At 36.0% G+C, this 27,007-nt stretch overlaps 3 protein-coding genes across 3 annotated transcripts in view; 1 reads left to right on the plus strand and 2 right to left on the minus strand.

Moving 5' to 3' along the window:
• Positions 1–9,738, minus strand: part of LOC107705799 (IQ motif and SEC7 domain-containing protein 3-like) — a 25,821-nt gene extending 16,083 nt beyond the window's left edge. The window contains exons 1-5 of the mRNA XM_016509256.1: positions 9,127–9,738; positions 6,753–6,827; positions 2,798–2,915; positions 2,393–2,701; positions 929–1,578 (exon numbers count right to left, since the gene is read on the minus strand). Of these exons, the coding sequence (XP_016364742.1) occupies positions 929–1,578; positions 2,393–2,701; positions 2,798–2,915; positions 6,753–6,827; positions 9,127–9,557 (1,583 nt within the window). The 5' untranslated portion in view covers positions 9,558–9,738. The remainder of the gene's footprint in view (positions 1–928; positions 1,579–2,392; positions 2,702–2,797; positions 2,916–6,752; positions 6,828–9,126) is intronic.
• Positions 9,739–11,438: 1,700 nt separating this feature from the next.
• LOC107705768 (WAS protein family homolog 1-like) lies at positions 11,439–19,040 on the plus strand. Its single transcript, XM_016509221.1, has 9 exons — positions 11,439–11,587; positions 14,057–14,168; positions 14,535–14,681; positions 15,782–15,918; positions 16,022–16,157; positions 16,247–16,466; positions 16,931–17,089; positions 18,416–18,484; positions 18,556–19,040. Exons 1-9 carry the CDS (start codon positions 11,439–11,441, stop codon positions 18,702–18,704), a joined length of 1,278 nt encoding a protein of 425 aa, XP_016364707.1. The 3' UTR covers positions 18,705–19,040.
• Positions 19,041–19,231: 191 nt separating this feature from the next.
• The window catches only part of LOC107705769 (putative ATP-dependent RNA helicase DDX11-like protein 8), a 9,903-nt gene continuing 2,127 nt past the window's right edge, over positions 19,232–27,007 (minus strand). Inside the window, exons 3-21 of the mRNA XM_016509222.1 lie at positions 26,287–26,373; positions 26,074–26,094; positions 25,947–25,954; positions 25,795–25,874; positions 25,659–25,700; positions 25,532–25,556; positions 24,961–25,006; positions 24,751–24,877; positions 24,540–24,668; positions 24,348–24,460; positions 24,112–24,184; positions 23,921–24,024; positions 22,572–22,721; positions 22,432–22,500; positions 22,233–22,333; positions 21,237–21,321; positions 21,091–21,166; positions 20,713–20,867; positions 19,232–20,268 (exon numbers count right to left, since the gene is read on the minus strand). Of these exons, the coding sequence (XP_016364708.1) occupies positions 20,233–20,268; positions 20,713–20,867; positions 21,091–21,166; positions 21,237–21,321; positions 22,233–22,333; positions 22,432–22,500; positions 22,572–22,721; positions 23,921–24,024; positions 24,112–24,184; positions 24,348–24,460; positions 24,540–24,668; positions 24,751–24,877; positions 24,961–25,006; positions 25,532–25,556; positions 25,659–25,700; positions 25,795–25,874; positions 25,947–25,954; positions 26,074–26,094; positions 26,287–26,373 (1,527 nt within the window). The 3' untranslated portion in view covers positions 19,232–20,232. The remainder of the gene's footprint in view (positions 20,269–20,712; positions 20,868–21,090; positions 21,167–21,236; positions 21,322–22,232; positions 22,334–22,431; positions 22,501–22,571; positions 22,722–23,920; positions 24,025–24,111; positions 24,185–24,347; positions 24,461–24,539; positions 24,669–24,750; positions 24,878–24,960; positions 25,007–25,531; positions 25,557–25,658; positions 25,701–25,794; positions 25,875–25,946; positions 25,955–26,073; positions 26,095–26,286; positions 26,374–27,007) is intronic.

A 27,007-nucleotide genomic window follows, 5' to 3' on the forward strand; every position in this document is an offset into this window, starting at 1 on the left:
GGATTGGCTTTACTCTGCTTGTGTGTGTGTGTGTGTCTGAAAGAGCTACACACAAAATGGAGCAGAGAAAGAGCCTCACAGTCACCCCTGAGGGAGTATAATATAGTCTTTGAGTATGTATACATGAGCAAGCGTGTGTGTTTTTGTCAGTGTGTATATATAACAGCAAGTATAATAAAAATGCACTCAACTCTTTAGTCATGGTCAAACTAACCCCGCAAACAAAAGCTCTTTTCTTTAGGGCTAGTAATTTAAACAATTCTATAATATGTTTGTTTGTAAGGCCTAAAAACTACAAACTTCTTTCAGAACTTTCAAACAAGTTTTTGACAAGCCGAATTTAAAGTTTACTTTAACAAACTTTGCATTTCCAGTTAAATATGACTGTTATATGAATTTCTTCTAATTGAATACTACTTTATATTCACATTGTAATTCTGCACCCTGATATTCATATTCAGAAATTGAATTAGGATTTAAAAGATAAGATACAGATAGACAGACTAACTCAAACCGATAAAAGAAAATATCCCTTTATGAAGCAGTTTTCCTCATTAAGACTAAAAAATATTGCAAATTTTACAAACAAACTATTGTTTATTTTTTTCTTCAGTAACTTAAAATATAACTATTACTTGAAAAACTTAAATACAAAGTGAAACAAATTAAAATGAAAACTAAAATTGTATACAAATACTATAATAATAGCACTAGATTAGTAGGTTTTATCTGCACAATCTGACACACTATTTCCCCGTTTAATACTGTAAAGCTGCTTTAACACAATCTGCATTGTAAAAAGCGCTATGTAAATAATCACTTGACTGTCTTTGTGGGACATCTGAGACTTTCAAACATGGCAAAACCTGTAACACAAAAAAAAAGCCACTGTAAATGAAAACATTTGACTTTTAACCTTTGTACTCACACATTGAAGAGGTTGAGTCCAATGCGGTAAAGACGTTTGCGTGCAATATCCGTGGAGAGCGTGCCGCAGGGCGTGTCCTGACAATGTGGGCGGGGCAGAGACAGAATCATCATCTCACACGCTGATGTGGAGGTGCTGCTGCTACTGACAGGCTCGGAGCTGTTTTCCGCCATCTCTGATGCAATCTGATTGGTCTGTTTCCCCTCCGGTCCCGCCCCTGCTCTCGGTTCATCTGTTCCGGTTGGCTGTTGGTTCTCTTCCTCACTGGGTGGCGGAGCTGGAAACTCAGGCTCTGCTGTAGCCGTTGATGCCGACTGGCCTGCTTTCTGTCCCCCCATTTGGGGTTCCAAGCTGGTCTCCTTGGCTACGCCGTTACCAAGAGAAACTGACTCCAGCATTGAGGAGGATAGGTGAAAGTTGTGGTTGTCAATTTGAACAGTCACATCCCTGAAAGCCATCATGAGTTTACTGGCGCTGCGGGGTATGTTCTCCCCACAGCCGCTCTGCGTGGCATCCTGTAGGACAGCGGAGTCCACCAGGAGCCCCTCGGGATGGGATCCAGAGGGAGGGGCCGCAGTGGACTTCTCTCCTTCTCGAATAGAACTCCAGCTGCTCAAAGCCTCATCAATAGACCGCGCTAATGACTGAACCTGGCAGGGGGAATAGAATAACAAGTAATAACAAGTGTGAATAAAACAGAAAAGACTAGAACAACATATTTTAATAGTACAGGTTAGAATAGAACATATAGAAAATAAAACATAAGTGAATACAACAGAAAAGATCAACATATTTAAGCTGAATAGAAGACAACCAAATAGAATAAATCCAAATATGACTGAACAGAACATTTTAATAGAACTGAATACAATAGAAAAAGATATGAATAGAAAAAAAAACAAATGTAACCAAATACAACAGAAGAGCAAGATATTTGAATAGAATATAACATTTGAATTGAATAGAACCAAATACAACAGAACAGAATCCAACAGAAAAGAACATATTTAAACTGAATAGAAAAAAATAGAGCAGAACAAGATATTTGAATAGAATATAACAGACTACAGAGTATAAGAACATTTGAACTGAATAGAACCAAATATAACAGAATACAACACTTTTGAATAGAATAGAACAAAATACAACAGAAAAGATCAACATATTTAAACTGAATAGAACAGAATAAAATGAAATAGAACGCAACAGAAAATAACAATTTGAATAGACTAGAATGGAATACAATAGAAAAAAAACAACATGTCTGAATAGAATAGTACAGAACATATTTGAGTAGAATGAAACAGAACAAATCAAAAAGACAGAACAGAACCAAATGCAATGGAATCAAACAAAAAAAAAAAATAGCATGAATAGAACAGCATTGTTTGTGTGCTTGAACTCATGAAAGACTGTAATAGAAATATGCTGAATAGATATCACATGTTGATGGTGTACCTGTACCTGTTCAGTGAATGTGTCCTCCAGGTGTGTGAGTGTGGTTGTAGTGGCCACCGGCAGTGAGGTGGAGTGTGTGAGTGGGATGCCCATGAGTGAACATCCCTCCATCAGCGCCCGTTCAGCAGAAAACCTGTCCCTCTGTACCCGGACCCTGCGCACAGACATGCGCCGCGGGATCCCACTCTCCAGAACCGAGTTCCGGATCTTCTGGAAGTTCTTACTGAGCTGGTACTGACGAAACGCCGTCTGGATCTTACAGGCCGCTCGCCGGGAAATCAGAGGACCACCGTACTTCTGCTCCAGTTCCTCTATCTGCAGATAAATAGTTAGATACAAAATTAACTTATCGTTTCATGCTCTTCATATCAAAGGATCATTTTGTACAGATGCGTGTCCGTTGGGTCGTACCCGTTTTTGTTTGAGATCAGGAGAGAGCTCATATTCTGGAGGATGTGAGCAGGGCGGCGCGTCATGCTGGGCGTCTTTTTTCTCATCTTTCTGTTCTTCTCCTGCAGCAGGAATCGAGCTGCGGTTTCAAATGACACAAGTGAGCAGTGGCTGACTCAGATTCACCGTCTTTTAATCTAGACTGATCAGAACCCACTGCGCACTCAGGACTAATTAACTCTGCTTAATTACTACATGCAGGCTTTCACAGATTTCAGATTCAACGCAGCCTTCATGGAAAATGAGGTAATCAAGCGAAGGTTTCAGATGATCTTTCCAAATCATCAATTAATTGTCAGAATCTGCTCATTGAATGAGACAACAAAAATTGAATTAAATTAAAATAAAATACCATTATTCATTTTGGGTTTTTAAACTATTCATTGAATCAATAAGACAAAAATGAAATTGTTACAAATTTTAATTTAATTGTTTGAGTGTTTGTATGTACTGTATACACATACACATTTGTACATAAACATTTTATATATACATACAGTATATAAATCAAATCATATCATATTTAAATCAATGAATCATATATAATTTTTCTATCATTTTGTCTTATATATTTTTTTATGTAATTAGTATATACGAGTCATTAAATCATTAAATTGTTAATATATATACTATATATATGTGTGTGTGTATACACTAAATCATTCAAATTAAATGATTTATATATAATATAATATAATTGAATATATGAATTTTAGATATATTCAATTCAATTCAATTTTATTTGTACAGCGCTTTTCACGATACAAATCATTGCAAAGCAACTTTACAGCAAATTAAGTTTCTACAATATTTAGTGGTAGCTTATCAGTGGTGACTGTCAGTTAATGTACATATGGCAGAAATGTACGGAAGAATCAATTAAAGACGTAATCAAACAGACGAACACTATTAACAGCAATTATTATATGATGCAATCAAACTTATAGCAAAATGTGGTAGTTCTGTATGTATGTATGTACAAAAGCCATTTTCCTCTTATGTTGAGCTCATGAAAAAGCATTTCTGAGTGGAAAGCAGATGTTTAAATCATGAGAGATGTCACAAAGTACAGTTCTTCTGCTTAACAACACGGCTCAACCCCATTTCCATTTTCTCCAGGTTCTCTCTCAGTGTAGACACGGGTTTACAACACACACAAGCACACTGCTGACTGCATTCACTGTCAGCATATTAGCTGCTACCCTGGAGTAAAGGCCACTTAAGCTCTGTAAGCACTCATACACGAGGAGCAGAGAGCAGGGTTTTCCATCTTTCATGCGCCAAGTACTGCTCGCCTCTGAGGAACGACAACAAATGCAGCAGAACCTTAAAAGAGAGTGAAAACAGACGCCGGTGCACACGGTCACTACAGACCATTAGGTCGCTGCGCGATTGCGATTGATCTGAGAACCCAAACTGAAATGTGATATTACTCTTTATGTGAGAGAGCATGTGATGCTGGTAGCTTGAGTTTGATGTCATTTCTTGTGTTATGATTTAATAAATATGCTCGCTCTCTCTCTCAAGCTGTTTAAAAACAGATTGTGAATGACGACAGGTTTCAACATCAAGCAGAAACCCAGGCAGTCGATCTGTGCAAATAAAAGGTGAGAAACTACTGCATGCTTATGTTTTTCTCTCCCACCAACCCCCTTTCCTGATCATTTGGGAAATAACTGGCACACAATCACGATAGGCTTTTGCAAAAATTCAACTGCTCTCTCCTGTTCTTCGATAAAATTGTCATCAATAAAACTTCATTAGTGGTGCTTACTCAGGTTTACGGTTAGCGATTTAAACAAACATCTAACCCTGAGCATTAAACTTCAGTTCACCACTGAAGCAACACCATTGGAGCTATGGATATCACCTACTCACCACCCATAACACCCTAGTGACCATCAGAACACCCTAGCAACCGCAACGGCGTAGAAAACTGCTAAAAACAAGTTTTGCACAGCCAAGCTCCACTTACATTTTTTCTACACTGTAAATCATGTCATTTCTACTGAAAAATACTGTAGAAATGTTACAGTAAAAATATTTACTTAATTGTAACAATGTATGAAAAATGGTAGTTTAACATGGCATTGTGTAATTTTTTTAAATGTTTTTTTTTTGCATGTAATGAAATTTCTACAGAAAAATACTATAAAATTCTACAGTAATTTGTTTTCTATAACTATATACTGTGAAAATGTGTAACATTCACTTATATGTAATTTAATACTGTGTAATTCTGTAAAATGTATGTTTTTTGTAAGTAAAAACAACAAATTGCCATATAATTTATGGTGGAAAAATAGTAGGACATTCCTAGAAGAGCCTACGTGACACATCACATAGAACTATAATTAATTTTGGTCCTTTTTTTTTTCTTTTTTTTTAGTTTATTGCTTTTTTTTTAGTTTTGTGTTTTTGTCAAGTGGCTTTCTATTGAACCACCTGTATTATTTATAGGTAAAATGCATATTTCGGTAGTTTAAGTAGCTTGGTGTATTAACATTCCATCACTTAATTAAATATATGTTCTAAGTTTTAAATTATACAGGCATCCTGTAATACAGGAAACACTGTCACTGTATTTTTACAGTGAATTTCTGGCAACCATAGCAGACAGTTTTTTTTTTACTGTCAATTTAACTAAATATTTTTTACATTGCATTACAGGTGAGAAACAAAATGCACTCTGACTGCATGCTTATCTTGTTTCTTCCTTTTCTTTTTTGCCCTTTTTCAACCATTCAGGACATATTAGAATAGATTTTCTGCAGAAATAAAGCTCCTCTTTAATGTTTACCACAAAAATTGGAAAATATGATTCAGAGCTTTTTGTGAGGGTCAAAAAATAATGAGCACTTTCCACTTTATCAGTTTGCTGCAAAGATGAGGTCATGATTTCTTCAAATTTGGACACAAAAGTATAGATTTTCTGTTGTTTAGAACTGACTTTGTTCAGAGTTATCATGTGCTGTTTAATTAAGAAGAGCTTTTAAGACTTGGTTTTGTTGGCAACATAAAATATGCAGTCAACAAAGCTCAGATGGTTTGAAGTTCCCAAAATAGTGCAGAACTGCCACACTCACACACACACACACACACACACAGACTCTCTCTCCACCTGAGTGACGGTGCTTATCCATGCCCAGAGTTTTCCAGTCTATCAGACAGAGGACGGATGAGGGTTAAACTACACCTGCAGCATGCACTAACTCTCTTTCTCACAAACACAATCAATAGACCGCGCTAATGACTGAACCTGGCAGGGAGAATAGAATAGAATAGAATAACAAGTGTGAATAAAACAGAAAAGACTAGAACATATTTTAATAGTACAGGTTAGAATAGAACATATTTGAATTGAATAGAATGAAAACAGAATAAACCACCATATTTGAATAGAACAGAATACAATAGAACAGAATACAACAACAACAACATTTAAACTGAATAGAATATAATCAAATGTAATACAACAGAACAGCATACAACAAAAAAAAGAACATTTAAATTGGATAGAAAATAAAACATAAGTGAATACAACAGAAAAGATCAACATACGGTGCTTATCCATGCCCAGAGTTTTCCAGTCTATCAGACAGAGGACGGATGAGGGTTAAACTACACCTGCAGCATGCACTAACTCTCTTTCTCACAAACACACACACACACTTACACTCCGCTAGCTTGAATCCCATCACCCAGAATGCCTCAGGCCAAGAGAACAGGGGCTGCAAACAGAAAACCACTACCATTCAAGGATGGGAAACTTAACCAATGCAGACAGCTGTGGTAAACAAGTAGATTCACACTCTCCTTACTGCATCACTTGCTCATATTGTACAATTTGTTTGTTTGGCATTTAGAAAGACTAACTCTTTTCTGATTGGCTCGTTGCATAAGGTGTCATCCTCACCTGGAGCAGGTTAGGGAGTCTCCCTCTGGGGCCTCTGGTGCGGGACAGCAGAACTGGTGCAGGACGGTCTGGCTCCTGTAAAGGTTTAAATCCACATTACTGCAATTAAATGCAATGCAATACTATTTGCATGGTACTTCATTTGTGCTCTTTGAACACATATAGAGATTGCTGTAGCTTAGTGTGGTGATTCTCAACTGGGTTTGCTTCTGAATCCAGACTATTGGGCACTCAGAAGTACACTCAAACAGTATTTAGGCATAAATTTAATATTTATGTATTTGCATATAAAACTTGCATTCATTTGGATAACGCACTTTCAGTATATACTAACTAATAAACTGAGCCACATCTGTCAGTCATACATAAATGAAACGGGTAAGATTTTTGCACTCAGAAAGATTTCTACAAACAGAACATACCTGCGGTTTTAGGTTTAAACCTACCAGTTAAGAACCACTAGCCTCTTAATAACTTCAATGAAGTCTTGGAGGAACAGTTCATCCTGGCTATAACAAAGCAATGGCTGCTCACAATTCTTTCAGAAATCCACAACTCCTTCCTGATTAAGTGAACATTTTAAACACTTCAGTCTCTAATTTAGGAGTCCAGGGAAGTTCAAAGCTCAGGATGAGTTTTCTTTGTTGACAGCACATCAAATACGTTTGTTTCACACTCCAGCATAACATGAGAACGTGAAGTGCTATCAATATAATCATATTTGCATATCACTTCCTTGCAGTCCTGCTATTGTGATTATGTAATATTCATTATTAACATAATATTCTGTTTTGTATGTAAAATTCCCAGCAACTTTCTTGCTTAAAATGGTGCATCACTACATTTTTGTGATCTTCTTTTATGTTCGACAGAAGAATGCCAGTTTGGAACGACATGAGGGTGTCGACATAAGATGTTTTTTTAACTTTAAATAGTCACTTCTGACCAAAATACCAGCCCTTAATCCACAGTTACGCTTCCTCCAGTTAAAAAGTCCATCCCCTGTTGTCCTCTCACATCAAAATCCAATTTGGGTTGTTTTCGCTTGAAATCTGTGCATATTTCTCTTCTGATTCAGACAAGTTTTTCACTGGAGAAAACAAAATTATGGATAGAGGACTAATATTTTGTCCAGAAGTAATGGTTTAAAGTTAAAATGTCTTAATAATGAATTTGAGTGGTGTTGATTACTTGTGGATTATTGTGATGTTTTATCAACTTTTTTGGATTCTCGTTCTGACGGCACCCATTCACTGCAGAGGATTCATTAGTGAGCAAGAGATGTAATTCTAAATATCTCCAAATGGTCTCATCTACATCTTGGATGGCCTGAGGGTGAGTAAATTTTCAGCATATGTTAATTTTTTAGTGAACTATTAAAGTGTCTATTGCAAACACTCTGTTTCATTTGCTAATAAAGATGCAACAGTCTCAAAATATATCTGTCATAACCAGACACGTTGATGATAGTGATGTGAGATTAACTTTAATAAGCTGCGTGCATGAGCATAATTGGGCCCAAAACTCATTGGTAATGAGCATCTCACACTTACAGTACAACTAAACGTATTCTGTCATATAAGAAAGAAACACACAACAAGGTAATATGCTCTCTGACTAAGTGTTTGTCCCCTAAAGGATAAGGTAATGCTACCATTAAACAAATCAGAGCGGAATGTATCATTCCAGTTTTGCTTGTGGGGTTCACACACACACATAAACACACACAGAGGGAGTGCTCTACAAATGCAGCATGAGATGTGCACTGAAGCAGACGAGCAGTCGTAATAGACGACACACACACACACACACTGAATCTCTCATTCTTTCTCTCTCTTACTGTGGATTAGATACCAGCTGGCAGATCAACTTCACATGCACTATGGGAATGTCACTTAAAGCCTCACTTTACGCATAAATCTGCGTGTGTGTGTGTGTTTGCATGCCAGTAGAGTGTTTTTAAGTGCTTTTTAAAATGCATTCTTGCTGCAAAATAATCAGGTGCATTAACAACCTCTTTCTCAAGACCTTTTTCCCTGGAAAGAGCTGAACTAATGCTGACCTATAATCATTTTTCTTCCATTTTAGAGTGTGCTGTTAATTTAAGAATGCAACACACACACATGCATTTAAACACTGATAGATTACAAACCCACATGATCTCAAAAACAGCATGCTGAATGATTTTATTGATACAAATCATCATGCTTGTGTGATCGTGGTATTATTGATGTGCAATTGCATATTCACTGTGGCCTACATAGAGTGAAATTCCTCTGTTATGTAATCCTGATGGCGCATGTAATCTGCCTCACCGATCTCATGTTTTCCTACAGAAAAAGACTGATTTGTTGAAGGTGTGATGAGAACTTACTCAGATGCCCGTGGGAGTCCCACAGCTCGGCACAAGGTGGCAGGTGTCTGTGGGACCAGGGACCGACAGCAGGGGTCCTGAGCATCATTATCATCTTCATCAGCAGAGTCTGGACTGGCATTGCTGGGTCCCGCAGGAACGAGCTGCATGTCCAGGGGGGAATGCTGCTGCTGCTTGGTTTGGACCGGGGGCGTCCGGGGCAGGCTGGAGGTCCGGGGGGGCGGAGGCGGATGATAGCGGGGAGGGTGCCGGTGATGGCTGCTGGAGTCCCGGAGCTGCCCATTCTCAACCGCTAGATCCTCCAGCCGGCGCTCGAGTATGTCTATCCGGTATCGCTGGGTTTGGATCAGACTCTGCTGGTTCTGCACGATGGCGGTGAGCTCCTTCAGATAGAGCACCGCCTGCAGAGGGTTCTCCAGAAGGCTCGACATCCCGTGCGACGCTCTCTTGAAAAAGCCGACAAATGATCCGATCCAAGCGGGGCGTCTTGTTTTCAGTGCCCCTGACCAGTTGCACGGGTTGATATTTAAATGGCTGAACCGAGAGAGAGAGAGAGAGAGAGTGAGACCCCCGCCTCCGCCTCCACCTCCACCTCCGTGCCCAGAGCGCGCATGAAGGAATGCGCGGAGTGGTGCTGATGCGAGGATGTCAAAACACAGGATTGAAGGGGGCGGGGCCGCGTTCGCCAGTGACGTCAGGGGGCACGTAATGAGGCGCAATATCAGAGTTTGCTTAAGTTTATTTATCTCCTAAATATATAAATGATAAGAAATCTGGATATGCTTGTTTATTCATTTATTTTCTGTTTATATTAATCGTTCATTTAGATTTGTTGTTAATAATTAATCATTAATTATAAAATGTATCTTTGTATGCCTTTTAATCTTCAAAAAAAAAACATCCCTATGGCATGTACACATGAAACATGCTTAGTGTCTTATTTTATTGCTGCAAATTTAAATTTCTGTTGCTTGGTTACCAAATGAAAGTAATTTTCCCCCTTATTTTCAGGGGGCATTATTAGCAGCATAACTGTTTCTCACTATAATGCCAAAGCGTCAATTAAAATAATAATAGTAGTACAGAAAACAAGGCAAAAATCAGAACGTTAATGATGGGAATGGTTTGCTGCTAACAAAACTGATCAAAACGCCTTCACAACTTTCGTATGTTGCCTACATGAAATATACCACACAAAGAGAAGTGACTTTCGAAAGCTGTTTTATTCATTGACAATTATTTTAAGATTCTTGTGGCCCACACAAAAGTACAGGAAAATACACGAGGACATACATCATGATAAATGCCAAATTATATTGTTAACAAAAACAGCAGCAGCAGCAATAACAATGATCACGCTGATAATAATAGTACAAATGAAAAGTGGAAATTATTAACACAACAGATGCTCAAAAGTCATAATGTCTCATACACGAGCCAGTTTTAGCATTTTAATAGACATTTAATAAATATTTTAATAATTCCTACAATATTGATATGTAGATAAATTATATACTTTAAATTTGTTTTGTTTATTATTTTATTATGCGTTTTTCTTCTGTTGTTTACGTGCTGACGTCAGGCGTCACGTGATCTGAGAGTGCGGAAGTTTTGATCCTGAAAGACTGAGCTCCTTCAAGCAGCCGAACGTTTGCGCTTTTGGCAAATAAATGGTCAGGTAAAGTGTTCCCTTTCTATCTTAACAGCGGCATTTCATAGATATTTTGTAGTTATCCGTTTATATTTTTGGCCGCTGTGTTTTCTTCAGCGGTGATTGCAGGACGCTCGCGTTATGCATATCAAATGAGAATCAGTGTCGTAATCAGCTGATTTGTTTCAGATAACTGTCATATTACTATTATATTCTCTTATTAAAAGGTTTGCATTGCGACACACAACATAACCGTGTTTATTCAACTTTATCCGGCTCTTGTGTGCGAGTCATCATGTGACTGTCATTCGGTTAAGCCTCTGTTTAGGCTGGATTAGTGCTTCATGTTGCTGGATTAGATTGGACTCTTCTAGATTGGATCTAGATACATGACCCATGTATCTGCGGGGGCAAAAAGCATCAATCCCACATGATATGAAATTTCCATTTCCATACAGTGTCCACTGAAGCATAAATATTATGTGGGCTGCCAACTTCAGTATGCAGTGTATTTGAATGTCATATTTAAGTATAGCACATCACACATATCAGCTACTACTTTGGCAAATTATAACACTAGATAATTGAAAATGACTTAAGACTTTATATTTCACAATTTGCTCATACAGATTGAATGATTCTTTGGTGTGTGTATCTGTGTATGTGTAGGATGACTCAGAAACGTTACCTGGAGGGACAGGTGTACTCTGTACCGCTCATCCAGCCGGATCTGAGGAGAGAAGAGGCTGTGCATCAGATCACTGATGCGTTACAGTACCTGGAAACGATATCAACAGACATCTTCAATAGGTGAACACACATTTATACACACTCTTTTATACTGCAAAGAGTGCTTTTGTGTAGATCAGAGATGCAACAGTTCAAGAGGCTAGAATCAATAATATTATAGCAGTTCACACCAATGTTATATATTAGTGCTACTTTTTGAGTTGCCCATTCAGGTCTCAAAAATAAGGATTTTTTAATAGGTGGATATAGATTTTATGAAAAATATTTTTGGCATGTATGTTGCTGAACTTACATTTATTTTAGCAACATCTTTTGTATGTAACAATTTTTTTTAAATTTTTTTTTTAGAATAATTTTACAAAAATTTTTTTGCTATAAATAATTTATTAGTTAATTTGTAATATATTATAATACATTTATATATACAGTACTGCTCTTTTACAGAAATGAATACTTTTTTCAGCAAAGATGCATTAAACTGATCAAAAGCAACAGTAAAATATTTATAATGTTACAAAAGATGTCTAGTTCAAATACAAGCTAGACAACTTTCTATTCCAGTAAATGTTTCTTAAGCAGCAAATCAACATATTAGAATGATTTCTGAACGATCACGTGACACTGAAGACTGGAGTAATGATTCTGAAAATTCAGCTTTGCATCAGAGAAATAGATTACATATTCAAATACATTAAAATAGAAAACAGGTATTTAAAATTGTAATGATATTTCACAATATTACTGTTTATTATTTAGATTATCAAATAAATGCAGCCTTGATGAGAGTTTAAAATCCTTATTTAAATCTTATCGATCCCAAACAATATTTAAATCATAAGAATTAACAAACTTTCGATGAATAACACATAGCAAATATTTATGTGTGCAAGGCATAAAAACACATGTACATGATCAATAAACATAAGATGTAGTGGCGACGCAGCACTGGTCCTTTAAGGTAAGTGACAGCTCAGTCCGCTGGCCCGAAACCCCCTCACACCGGCCCCAGACCGTCCTTATTGTTGCGCCTGGCTATTGAAGGAGGGAGCGTGATTAGACCGTGTCAAAATAACAAAGGAGAGAAACACAATGAAAAGTGTGTTTTGCATGAGATGCAGTTGTGAGGGAGTGAGTGCTCAAATATGCTAATTCCAGCTGAACAGGCTGGAAAACCATCCACAGCGTTACCATGACAACATGGCACGTAGGGGTCCAGGGAACATATGTGTGTGTGTGTGTGTGGTGAAGCACTGCGTTTCTAGGTCAGCTACATTAAGCCTCTCCTTCCCCCCTTCTCTTTTAGTCATTCTTCTGTCATTTTCCCCCGTTTCTAATGGAGGGTCTCTTTTAGTTTAGTGCCATAGGCTACAGAGGAGCACACTGACTCAGTAGTGATGATAGGACTGTACACATGCACAATTACGCTCTCCTTCCTGCTGCGTTTTTTTGATGTTTTCAGGCTGGCGTATACTGTAGCTGCCTACTGCAATCAAGGCATATTTTTTCCCTTTCGCAATGTTTGTCCACAGAAACGGTGTAGAATGGACAAACGAAAGAGATACACGGCTGGTAAACACAGATGGCTTACAATAGGTGTAATAAAAAGACATTACAATATCAAGCCAGGACAAATGGCACTGGCATAGAGCCACCAAGGTCACAGTATACGCGCTGTTTCATCTGCTAATGTGCTGCAGTACACCATTATTCAGCATGATGTTTGGAAAATATTACTTGAAGCGTTTCTCATTCGTCCAGGTTCGGCTGTCGCAACTGTGCTCACCAAGGCTGCATTTATTTGATAAAAAATACAATAAAAACAGTAAAATTGTGAAATGTTTTTACAATTCGAAATAATTATTTTCTATTTGAATATATTTAAAAATGTAATTTATTCTTGTGATGCAAAGCTGAATTTTCAGTTTCATCACAACTCCAGTCTTCAGTGTCACATGATCCTTCAGAAATGTCTTTACTGTCACTTTTGATCAGTTTAATGCATTCTTGCTGAATAAAACTAATAATAAAATAAAAAGTCATCTTACTGACAAACTTTTTTTTTATGGTAAGGTACATGTATATTACGTATATTATTATATGTCTATTACAGGGCTCTCTGGAAGAAGAGAATGCAATATCTCAATGGGATTTTCTTGGTTAAATTTAAAAAAGCAATGATGCACTTATAACCTTATTTCTTATAGCACATCAAACATACAAAATTAAATTTGTACTTAATGCAGTATTTACATAGAATTTGTCATTCAGAAATACCTGCAAAACAGAATGAGTTTATATGTCATAGGCAGATTAAAAATGTCATTTTTGAAATTGAAATTAGCAATGTCGATCATGTAAAAATAGTTAACCATCCAGCAAACATACTGGATTAATTGTGAAACCGTTTTAATCAACAACAAAAGAAATTGAGAATGGCCTGAATTTCAGATTACACTTTAGTGAAGTTCTGATCTAAATGTGTTCACCTGTATCCTACAGTTATAGTTTGACTTGGTTTGGTTTTGACAGGGTGTCTCAGAGCGTGGAGAAGAACCGTGCACACCTTCAGTCTGTCACAGACCGGATCAAACTGGCTCAGGCCAGAGTCCAGAAGATCAAAGGAAGCAAGAAAGCCACAAAGGTGATGCAGATGATTCAGACACACAGAGAATCTGACAGTCAGTCACACAGCGTAGAAGAGAAACTTATTCTGCAACATATGCCTGGAGCAGAAAGTGAATATGAGTTGTAGCTTGGGCATAAGCTAATCATTAAAACTTATCAAGAAAGGTCTGAGAACTAAGAATTAATTAGAATTTAGAATTAAGAACATTAAGCCTATTTTTCGGACCATTAAGATTTTGACTGCTGTACTGTTTGAGCTGTAGAAATTTTGTACTTATAATAATTGTACTGTTAGTCACTTTGGATTAAAGCACCAACTAATTGACTAATTAATAATTATTGCACTGTACTGAGTGGTTTTATGTCTGATGTGTTTGTGTAGGTGTTCTCCAGTGCCAAATACCCTGCTCCAGAAAAACTGCAGGAATATTCGTCCATCTTTACAGGTGCAGTAGATCCCGCCTCCCAAAAGCGGCCTCGCTTTAAAGTTCAGAGCAAACTCCGCCCACTGGATGACAAGGCCCTCCAGGTGAACAAATTCAGTCATTTGTTTTTTAGCTCCTACTCCTGCTATCTTTCTTTCAAGTCTATATGGCACATATTTTGTTTTTAAAAAATCATTGAAATAAATGGAAATATGAGCTAGCATTTTGTCTTCAAATTCTCTCTATATATTCCCTTATAAATTAAAGTTTTTTTTTTTTTAATAAACCAAAAAAATCTGTCATAATCTGTCACTACAGTACAGACGTCGCTCCTCTTTTTAATAATTTTTTATTTTTATGTAATTTTTTAATATATTTTTTTAGTTGGAATAGTAATAAAATATCAACTCTATTGCTATGATTTTTATGGAACACTAGTAGAGACATTCGCAAATAAAATGAAGGAATAAGTTGTCGATGTAATATTTAAAACATAAAAATTTAAATAAATAAATCTATTTCTAAATGGACAAATTAAGAGGCATATTTAAAACATTTTATTTAAATTATGATTTAAAATGTAATTAAATAAATAATACATAATTTTTAAATGGCAAAATAAATGGGAATGTTTAAAACTGTTAAATTCATGCTTTAAAATGTAGTTAAATAAGATAATTAACACACACGCACACTCGCACAAACACACACACACACACACACTTGCACAAACACACACACGCACACTCTCTCTCTCACACACACACACACTCGCATTAATAAATCATTTTAAATTGAAAAATACATTGATTAAATGTTTTTAAATAAAATAGTAAATTAGAAGTTATTTCTAAATGCACATTTTAAATAGCATTTTGAAAAACCATTTGCTTTTCTTTGTTCATTTATCAATTGCTTTCTTTGTTGTTTTGTCAAAACCTTTTCTTTATCCATTTGTTAACTGAATTAAAAAATGCCATTGGATAGTTCCGTCATAGAGGCAACCAATCAGCTTTCAGCTCAATTTTAAAAACCATGCAAGCGCTTAACAATCATTAATTGAAAAATTGTTCATTGAGGATATCTGTGAAAAAATCTGCATCAAATTATCTTTTTTAAGAAGTGTCAAATTACAATATAAAACTATCAACACAAATTTATGTTAAAAATGTTTCATGAAATGACCCATAAATGTGTTTTATAGGAGAAGTTGATGTATTTGCCAGTATGTGTAAACACTAAGAAGCGCTCTGAGCATGAGACAGAGGAGGGTTTGGGAAGTCTGCCGAGAAATGTCAACTCAGTCAGCTCCTTATTGCTGTTCAACACTACAGAGAACCTGTGAGTACACAAACACCTACACATATTGACTGAATGCTGCACTGCCGATGCAACCTTATTAATGCTCATATAATCATCGCTGTGCATGTTTGTGTATTTTCAGCTATAAGAAATATGTGTTTCTTGACCCTCTGGCGGGCGCCGTGACTAAAACACACACCACGTTAGAGACCGAAAAGGAAGATAAACCGTTTGATGCACCGCTGTCGATCACCAAGAGAGAGCAGCTAGAGAGACAGGTGAGCCGCTCAGTCATACCTATAATGAAGCGATACGCTGAAAACAGGATGCAAGCTCAGTTAATATCACTTTCATGCTTTCTTCTCAGACTGCAGAGAATTATTTCTATGTGCCAGACCTGGGGCAAGTGCCTGAGATCGATGTGCCGTCTTACCTGCCTGACTTACCTGGCATCGCTGATGACCTCATGTACAGCGCTGACCTTCAAGTCAAGCCCCTCCCACAGGTAAAAGATTCATTTTTCAGATTTATTGACTTGGTGAGTCTTTTTAGCGCAGTATGTCATTGCAGAGTTAGCATAGGGAACTGTAAGTGGTCTCTTTACATGTGCAGTTGTGATTAGTGTTTTTTTTTTTCCTGCACCTAGCTGTTTTCAGACTGCAAAAGTGGTTACATTTTCAAAACCTACATTTATTTAAAACTATAACACAATTATATTTCTGTCTTCTGCCCACAAACAACAACAACAAAAAAAACTATCTTTTTTTGTCCATATACACTACCATTCGGTTTGTGGTCAGTAAGTCTCTAATGCTTACCAAGGTTGCATTTATTTAGGCAAAAATACATTAAAAACAGTAATATTGTGAAATATTATTACAATTTAAAATGACTGTTGTCTGTTTTAATATATTTTCAAATGTAATTTATTTCTGATAGCAAAGCTGAATTTATATAGTGTTAAATTATATATAAATTATAGTGTATATAATTTATTTTATATTATAATCTATATAAATTAGTGTATATAATTTATATATTATATATACAGGTATAGTGAAAAGAGCCCCTACTGAGGTGTTACAGCCGTCGGACGGCCGAGCCAGTCTGCTGGAGTCAATCCGAAATGCCGGCGGTATCGGCAAAGCAAACCTCCGCAATGTAAAAGGGCGCAAGATGGAGAAGAAAAAACAGAAGGAGCAAGAGCAAGGTCAGACGCCAGCAGTGTTTACACTCTGTACTGAAAGCATACTGTCAAACAGGGTCAATTAGAGGGTGTTAACATTAGCTAAACTGTTATTAGGGTAAGAAACTTGTTAGTGTTTGCTAATGGAAGCATTAAAAAGCCAAGCCATGTGTAGAAACTTTGGACCGGTAAGCAACATCCTAGTAACCACATAGGTACACCCTGGCAACAATCCAGAATATATGTAAAAATGTACATGCAGTTATTTTGCAAGATGAACATACTAAGTTTACAAGAGTATTCATTTTTAAAGCAAGAGGAATTAATTGTGTTTCAGTATCGCTGGTATAAGGAAGAGCGCTGTGGTATTTGGAAAGGTCAAAAGAGAAATTTACTTTCATTAAATCTGCTTGACATTTGCTCTGAAATCGACTGACTCTGGACTCACAAAGTCTCAGATATTTCAAATTCTTCACTGATATATTATCAATGGATAAACCTTGTGGTCTTTTGAATTGGCCATCTCTGAGAGGTGTAATTACTAATGATTTAGGACTTGGGTGAGAGTAAATGCCACACTTAAGATTTGAAAGAACGTAATGTAATAATCTTTGCTACTTGTTATTCTCCTGAAATATGCACTGTTTGCTGCAGAAAATAACAAAGGCAAAAGGAGACGTTTAGCAGAAAATCCAACCTGCTATTTTCTTTTCAATTAAAGTTAATGGGAAACGGATGCTGTGGAGTCTCCAAAAAGGTGAAAAATGCACAATAAAAGTGATCCGTATGACTTGTATATGACTTGTTTGGCTTCAAAATCTTTGGTTCTGCAAAATGTCTCTGTTTATCAAAGTAGCTCACCAAGGCTGCCTTTTTTGATACAAAATCCATAAAAACAGTAATATTTATAAATAGTATTATAATTTAAAACAATTGTTTTCTATTTGAACATATTTTAAAATGTATTTTATTCCTGTGATCAAAGCTGAATTTTCAGCATCATTACTCCAGTCTTCAGTGTCACATGTTCCTTCAGAAATCATTCTAATATACTGATTTGCTGCTTAAGAAAAACATTTCTTATCATTGTCAATGTTGAAAACAGTTGTGCTGCTCAATATTTTTGTAGAAACTGTGATACATTTCTTTCAGGATTCTTTGATTCCATTTGAAAAAAAAAGAATTCTTTAGTAATATTATAATATCTTTACTGTCACTTTTGATACATTTTTGTACATCCTCGTAGTTATATATAGTCTTCTGAAGCCATGTAACGTGTAAAATTCATTGAAAAAAAAAAAAAACAGTTATATTTCCTATTGCTTAACCTAACAGTTGTCTTTTTTCCAGTTGGGGCAGCGGTGAGCGGTGGAGACCTGATGTCTGACCTCTTCAATAAATTGGCCATGCGCAGGAAAGGTTCGTTTTAGCGCCTCAGTCTCAGTTTTGTAATCCAACCTGATGCATTTTTCACTGTGAATATTTGACAGGTATCTCTGGTAAGGGCCCGGCGGCTGGAGACTCATCCGAAGCACCTGCCAGCTCCGGCGGCGCGTTCGCCAGGATGTCAGATGTGATCCCGCCCCTTCCAGCGCCACAGCAACCCACCGCAGACGATGAAGATGACTGGGAGGCGTAACCATGGCAACCCAGATTTGAGTGCGAAACTCAAAAGATTGGAGAGTTGAAATCCTCATAGACAGGGTCTGGAGATATTGTCTCTCCAAGGAGAGCTGTGGAGTGAGTGTCGAGTGAGACGTTTGGTCTCTTGTTTTGTAACCTGAAGGTCAGTGAATTAACACAAGTGTAAGACGATGTGTTCTGTATGTCATGAAAACCCTTATAGTCTGAAAGATTATATTATTAAAGTCAACATGATCCCAAATTCACTATTTGCATTCTTCATGCACATTTTTGGTCATCTGTGCTTGATTCATCAGTGCAAATTATTTCAAAATTTTGAAAATGTAAACTTTAATATTTTTATAATATTAAACATTATATAATACTACTGCAATGATACTATTATTACTGCAAAATAAAAAACAAATATATAAGTATAATTTACAGAACAACAGAAAAATTACAGTATTAATAAAAATTTAATTTCTGTATAATACTTAATTTCTTGGCTTTCAAATGTTAAACTATAGAGCTTCGACTTTTTCAACCATTTAAAAAATAAAAAAGTCCATTACAAAATACAAAAATCCATATAAATATGGAAAAATCCTATCTCTGATGCACACTGTACATAATATGCATAGACTTCCTGGATGAGCTACAGTATGCAGCAGGGCACATGGTATCCCATAATGCAATGTGCTTGACTGTACCTTCCATTTCCATTATGATGAATGAACTGGAAGTGATATCAGCTGCCATTTTTAACATCCTTTTGAATTAATATTTACCAGACTAGCAAAAGTTAAGACATTTTAACAATTGGATTGAGTCAGCTTGACTCTAAATTCAGCCTATTAGCATGCCTCATTTGTGTTTCTGATCATTTGTGCATGATTTATAAACAATTTCAAAATGCTTCTTTGTAACCTTTCATCAAAATTTAGTAACTTCCTCCATTTTTTAAATGACTTTCCTTTTCATCTGATGTCATCTCGTCCACACAAGCGATTGGTAAATATTAATGTTACCCACTTTAACTCGTAAATCTCACATTATGGTTGTCTTATGTTGACTTTAATAATTAATTGCTCTTTTTGATGAACATTTTTCACTACTCGTGCTCATTCAAAATAATGTGACTTCATGAAGTTGATGGTGAAATAACTAATGTTCCTCAAGGAAAAAAAAGAATGTAAAAAGCAGGTTGTATTTTTTTATATTTTGTTTTACATGCTCAAAAACATCTCTGGTATTAGTGTCTTTAGTACAGAAAATAAACTCTAATCTACTATGATTGTTTTAGCCCATCTGAGCGAGTCTGTTGGCTTCACATTTTGGATTACAAACAAACTAATCCAGTCTTGTAAAAATCAGCTTTAATTAAATGAAAGTTAAGAACTGAACCAAAAACTCATGCTGAAACACAGAGGACAGAGGCGGCAGAACTCCGCCTCAATAATTCACAAGGCCAGAGTAGTCCAACAACATTCCACACCGTAGTATTTTTACACACGTGGCTCGGCGCTGTCGAGTCGATGTCCTCAGAGCGGCGGTCTCTGTCGCTTCTCCAGGAAGAACTGCAGAATCAAATAAAAAATCAGACAGGGAGCATACGGCTAACGAATCATCCTCATCCTGTCATCCTCCACTTCCTGTCATTAGAACAGACCTGCTTACAGAGAGCACAGCTGGAGAACGTCTGTCTCATTAAAGCAGCACGCAGCTGGAGAGACACACCAGCCCTCAGTCGCACTTCACATGCTCGTCTATCACTCTGCCACAATGACATTCTATCTACTATTTGAGAAATCAAAACAAACTTCATAGCTAGCGTTAGTGAAGTGGTCAGGGGAATCTTTCTGCCTCCACCTAAGCTCCGCCCACAGAAAAACGTCACAATGTTTACTAACAGAAAAAGGGTCTATACTACCGTTTGAATTTGTTGCATGCTGTTTAATGTACAATTAAAAAAAAAAAAAAAAAGTAGGCAGTATATACAACATACTGCACAGTACACTTACCCTCCTGATGCTGGCGAAGGCGGGACCAAATGTTGTGTGTGTGTGCGTGCTGGATCGAATCCATTCTGGAAGTTTCTGCAGCGTGCCTGATCGGGCGTACCGGTGATCACACAGAACAATACATGCGTAATCGCCACGATGACGGATCGCACGACCTGCGTGAGGTGAGGAGAGAAACTGAGCTGTACTCTGCTCTTACTCATCTCAAAGACTGTTAGAAAGCAGACTGCATACTAGTCTTAAATGGAATAAATAATAAAAGTACTATGCTAATAGGCTATTCTGAAATCAGACAATGTCTGTTTGTATTACAATCTGCATTTGTTTGCCTTTTGTTAAACACAGCATTGAATTACAGGAGTACGGGGCTCCGCCTACCAATAGATTGATTGACAGCTTTCATGCACAGATTCTCAATCAGTGCCTTCCCAGGACTTTTACCACCAACGTGAGGCTGAAACAGAAGGGAGAGAGTTAGAAATGGCAGATTCTTCCCAAATGCATCATCCTGTAGGAAGTCTCACCATGTTCTTGTCCAGGTAAGCCATCTTCTCCTGCAGCTCCGGTGACTTTATGTTGGGATACGGCATTCCAACCATAACAATACATCTAAACAAAAGCACAAAAGTGTTTCATTCAATGATTATTGTTCATTAATTTCTAGCATATTACTTATTACATACTGTGCAGTATACACTAAATACTATTTTTTACAAAACAGTAAGTGAAGCAGTATGCATCAAGCATTATTTTAATATAATATAGCATTCAGTAATATTAGTAGTAGTTTTTATATTTTACATTTATTTTCATTTTAGTTTAAGTTTGAGTTGTTTTCGTGTTGTTTAGTATTTTTATTGATTTTTTTCATTTTTCATTTTTATTTCAGTTCTCGTTTATTTTCATTACTTTCATTTTAGTACTTAAAACAAAACAAAAACTTCTCATACTTAAACTGAAAAAAAATGGAAAAGTTGCCTTTGCAACTAATTGAAATAAGTTAAATTTTAAAATGTTTGTATCATTATTATAATAAAGTATTTATTGATATTATGAATTACCGTATTGTCCCGAATATAAGACGATATTTTTTTCTTGGAAATACATCTGAAAAAACGCGGTCGTCTTATATTCGGGCTAATACGGTAGTTTTTATTTTTATATTTTGAAATTTTTTTATGTTATTATTTGTTTTTAGTTTTAGTTATTTTCATTATTTTTTGGATTTAGTAATTTTAGTACTTCAACTTAAACTAAAAAATTTAAATGTTGCAACTACTCGAGATTATTTTGCATATAACTAATTGAAATAAGTATAAATATATATTTTTTAATAGTCTTAGTATCAGTTAATGAAAATAATAGTAATATATACTATATTGTATATGCAGTGAAATATTCTATATTGTTGTCTTGTTGTAGTGTGCTTCATTGTATATGGCACATTTTTGGTATTTATTCATACTGCTTACAGTATACTGCAGTAATAGTATGGCATGCGATTCTGAACGCAGTTTTACCTGCCCAGGTCATCAGAGAAGTTGATTCCTTCACTCATTTTCCCTCCTACTACAGAGAATAGCAGCGCCCCTGTCTGGCCACTTCCGGCATTACTGCAGCGCTGCATTAACGTAACAAACCGTCATTTACTGTAGATATAAACAGACAGACCTGCTCTAATTTACTTGTTAATATAGTAATATTCCCACACTAACACACCTGTATACACTTGGAATAGTTACTGAGCACTTGCTCAACCTGACTGGCTTTTTTCGGCTCCTGGAAAATCTGAAACACACAGAGAGCATCTTAACTCATGTATAAATTGACTTGGCACGGTAGTACTGGTGTTTGTGTACCTTCTTCTTAGACTCTAGCCTCTGTAGGACGCCAGTACTCTCCCAGTGTCCCAGAATCCTCTTCTCATATTCGTAGGAGGGGAAGAAACAGACCACGCCCCCCTGCACTATGTTACAGAGGTTTGAGAGAACACGGCCCGTCTCCTCCATCTGAGATAGGTAACAGGTATAAAGATCATGCTAAACATATTTTTGTGTTATTTAGTCTCTTATGCACATCAAGGCTACATTTGACCAAAAAATACAGTGAAAACAGTAATATTGTGAAATATTATTACAACTTAAAATAACTGTTTTCAAATTTCACTACTTTTAAGGCTTTTTAAAAACTTTTTTAAGACCAAATTAAGAGAATGTAAGGAATTAAATTAAATGGAATACAATACGTCAATATGTTACTTTTTAATTAAATTTACACACAAAAAAGTAGCTGATGAAATCATTTTTACTGCTCCTTCTGATCACATTTGTACTGCTCTGTTCTTCCTCAGTATTTTTGTCAAATGTCTAAAAATTCTTAAATCAAGGTAGATGCAAAAATGACATAAGATGAGAAGTCTTGTTTTCTGATAAATGTATTAAAGGGGTCATATGATGCGATTTCAAGTTTTCCTTTCTCTTTGGAGTGTTACAAGCTGATTGTGCATAGATAAGATCCCTGAAGTTGCAAAGACTAAAGTCTCAAAACCAAAGAGATATTCTTTATCAAAGTTAAGACTCTGCCACGCCCCCCTAAAACGGCTCATTCTAACACGCCCCCACATATCTACCCCACTATGTGGGAAAGATGAAGCTCGCGATTATGGTAAGGGGCGTTTCCGACCAGTGCTTGTGGTGTTCGGCCAATCAAAATGCACTGGGTCAGCTGGCCAATCAGAGCAGACTGCGCTTGTCGGAAGGAGGGACTTTGTAGAAAACGAAGCGTTTGAGAGAGGCGGGGCATAGAGGACCTACAATAATGTACAGTATTTGAAAAATAATGTGTTTTTTGAACATTAAAGCATGTCAACATATTCTGTTACACCAAATACACAAAATAATGATCTTTAAAAAAGCATCATATGACCCCTTTAAAATGAAGTGAAATAATGATACAAAATTATCTACAATTACAAATATCTGCAAATGGGCTCACAAAAATCAACTTAATTCCAATGAAAAACAAGCTTTCATATGCCATTTACAAATATTTGTTCTCGTTTTAAAGTTAAGTTTGTCAAAATAAAACAATACTTTATATAAGTGTACAACTGATGATACTTTGTGGCCATAATTTAAGACGAGCAGATTTTTGTCGTGTTTGCTTGCAACCATCTGTGGTAGTTTTAATTTGCTCATGTAAGTTTTACCATCTGTGGCGTGTCTCTAGTTTGAAAAGTGAACTCCAACTGTTGTCCAGAGGGGCCGGCGCAAAGGACTATGGGTAGGATGTTCTCAGGGGGTATGACATGACCTGAAACCATTATGCAAGAGTTACACACATAATAAGCAACACTGCAAAAGATAGCAGGAAGAAATATGCACAATACCATAAACTCACCACATGAGAACTCTAAAATACGGTCTTCTGTGACCCCGGCGGAAAATAGAAGCTGCTCTTTAAAATCAGCAATCTGCAAAATAATGAATACAAAATCAGTCTTGCTTTCAGCATGCTCTTCTACACACTGAGAGTCTTTAATATGTCCGTTTAAAGTTATGTAACTGAGACAGCTGTGTCACTGTGTCCAACAGTGCATGTGAAGTTTGTGTGTGTGTGTGTGTGTGTGTGCTGACGGGCTGCATGGTTCCCCCAGCGATGATCACGGCCCTGCACTCCTGGATGATCTGTGCAAAGTGAACTGCGGCGTTCAGCAAGAGAAACTTCAGACTGCTCTGAGAGAGACATGCTGGAGAAGAAAGGAGAATTATGTGTGAGAGACAATTTCATATGTGTATCCATGTGCATGTGATCAAATATTCACTTACCCTGCCTTTGTATCATGACTCGTCCGTCTTTGTTGGCATTAGTGAGGGCAAACAGGAAACTTTCAACCAGCATCATTGGAGAAGCCATGATTGGTTTGTCTTCTACTGCCATCTGCTGATCTGAAGCATCTAGAACATCAAATCCACACTGCTTCTCTGTGTAAAACCAGGGTGAATGAGGAAGTAAGTGTTGACTGAGACCGGACTGTACCTGTAGGTTTGTTCTGAAGCGTCTGCAGGAAGCGTCCCAGTCCTTCTATGCGACGGTTCTCTTTGTTCTTAGATCCGGAGTGTATGTTTACACCACTGCCTTCGTATTTCTCCACAAATCCAAACAGCTACACAACACATGGATCATCTGTGTGTGTTTGTGTTCATTTTTTTTTTTTTTTATGTGTCATAAATGTGTTCTCATACTCACTTTTTGGCTGATCATGCTCTTCTCAAAATATTTCTGAACCTTCAAAAGATAGATTAAACCACATTAAGGGCTCTACCAATGTCATTTTATAAATATATAAATATACAGTAACATTGATACATATATATATACAAATTCTAAATGAGAATGCTGCATTGGCACCTATCTGAAATAAAATAAGTTTAAGTTAAATTACTAAAATGAATAAAACTAAAATTGAAATAAAGCTAAAAATAAAAAAATTTAAATGTATTTAAACTTAAAAATGAAAATAAGAGCTCATTCAAAATATTCATAATATAATATAGTATATAAATAACTGTGTAGTACACTAAAATAAACACACACATATATATACATACTATATATTTATATATAAATATTATTTATAATAATCAATAAAGTTGGTGTAGTGTTGTTATTGTTAATTGAAATAAAGCTGAAATAAAATAAAATTGAAATATTTGATGAAAAAACGAAAACTTAAACCCAAATGAGAATGAGAAATGTTGCACTGGCTCTGAAACAAAATATGTTTAAGATGGATTATTAAAAATGACTAAAACATGACTTAAAAATGGTCAGCAGCTCGCTTCCTGTTGTGTAAAGGAATTCAAAATCAGAACACTTTATGAAGGACGAAAACATTTAGTTGTGAAAGGTTTCTTGTACTTTGCGTGCCGGTTGTGTTTGTTTACCTAGTTGGCAGGACTGAGCGTTCGGATTCTGACCCACTTTACCTGTTAACAGGAAACCACAGCAATAAATCAGCTAGATAAAATGAGATGGAACAAGATAAAATACACAAACAAAACAATCTGCCACACAGCTGACCTCCGAGTGTGCGCACAAGTCCCTCCAGCACAAAAAGGATCTGTTTGATGTACATCAGATTTTTGGCCTTCAATCGACTTCTGCAACCATACAACACTATGATATTTACATTAAATCACAATGATAGTGTGACCTGATGTCTAAAACATTACTTTAGTAGCTAGCAGACATGCTGAATGACCTTTCATTATGCTTATTTCCTTTTCACATTAAAGGAAAGGTTATGTTTCTTGAGCAGCAAATCAGCATATTAGAATGATTTCTGAAGGGTAATTTTACAGCCTCATCTTCTTCACTGGCCTGTTAAAGGTACAATAAGCAACCTGATACTTTTATTGGGTAAATGTAATATCCATTAACAACTGAAATAGCAGATCCATACTCAAATTATTTATGATTTGTGAAGAATTAAGAACTAAATCATAAAACCTTGTTTATTTCCAGGTAAAGATGATAAAAAAAAAAAAATGATCCCACTATTCATGCACTCACTTTTCTCTTCATGGCATATCTGAGCTGGGCATTGTGTCGGATCACCTCCAGTCTCTCTTCTCGCTTCTTCCGTTTCAGCTCTTCATCCTGAATGAAATTGAGGACAAGCATGATATTTTTTTTAATTTGTTAGACAGGAGTTTTACGTTTTTTAGATGCCACAGAACCTTATATATGATCATTATTGTGCGAAGGACCCCCATCGTAAATGTAAAAAGCAGCTAGATATTTTAATATATAAAGACCCCATTTCTAAATTTTTTAATTAAATATTATTTGGAAAATATATATATATATATATTTTTTTTACAATGCATTATTAAATGTTCTACTCTATATTAAACTATATTGTTAAATGTAATATTTGTTTATTTGATTTGATTTGAATCCACATTTTTTATTTATATTAATACAATATTTTTTAACCAAATTATTTATTTAAAAAAAATTTTATTATTATTTATTTGTCATTTTTGTATTTGTAAAGCAAGGGACCACTATCCTAAAATTTAAAAGGCAGCTAGATATTTTAATGTATAAAGTCCCTATTCATAAATAATTAAATTAAATATTATTTGAAAATAATATTTTGAATATATTACTTTTTTAACATTACATAACTACAATTTTCTACTCACTATAGTACTGTACTGTTAGATGTATTATTTATCTGATTATTTTAATCATTTTTTATTTTGTATTATTTTATTATTATTTATTT

This window comes from Sinocyclocheilus rhinocerous, unplaced genomic scaffold, assembly GCF_001515625.1.
Source record: "Sinocyclocheilus rhinocerous isolate Xijiao unplaced genomic scaffold, SAMN03320098_v1.1 scaffold834, whole genome shotgun sequence".
Classification (NCBI taxonomy): domain Eukaryota; kingdom Metazoa; phylum Chordata; class Actinopteri; order Cypriniformes; family Cyprinidae; genus Sinocyclocheilus; species Sinocyclocheilus rhinocerous.

Bases quoted from the DNA above. Each gene is read 5' to 3' on its own strand.
- LOC107705768 (XM_016509221.1), top strand. From the start codon at position 11,439: ATGTGTAGGATGACTCAGAAACGTTACCTGGAGGGACAGGTGTACTCT. The intron at 16,158-16,246 runs GTGAGCCGCTCA...CTTTCTTCTCAG, and splicing joins GAGAGCAGCTAGAGAGACAG to ACTGCAGAGAATTATTTCTA. The intron at 18,485-18,555 runs GTTCGTTTTAGC...AATATTTGACAG, and splicing joins ATTGGCCATGCGCAGGAAAG to GTATCTCTGGTAAGGGCCCG.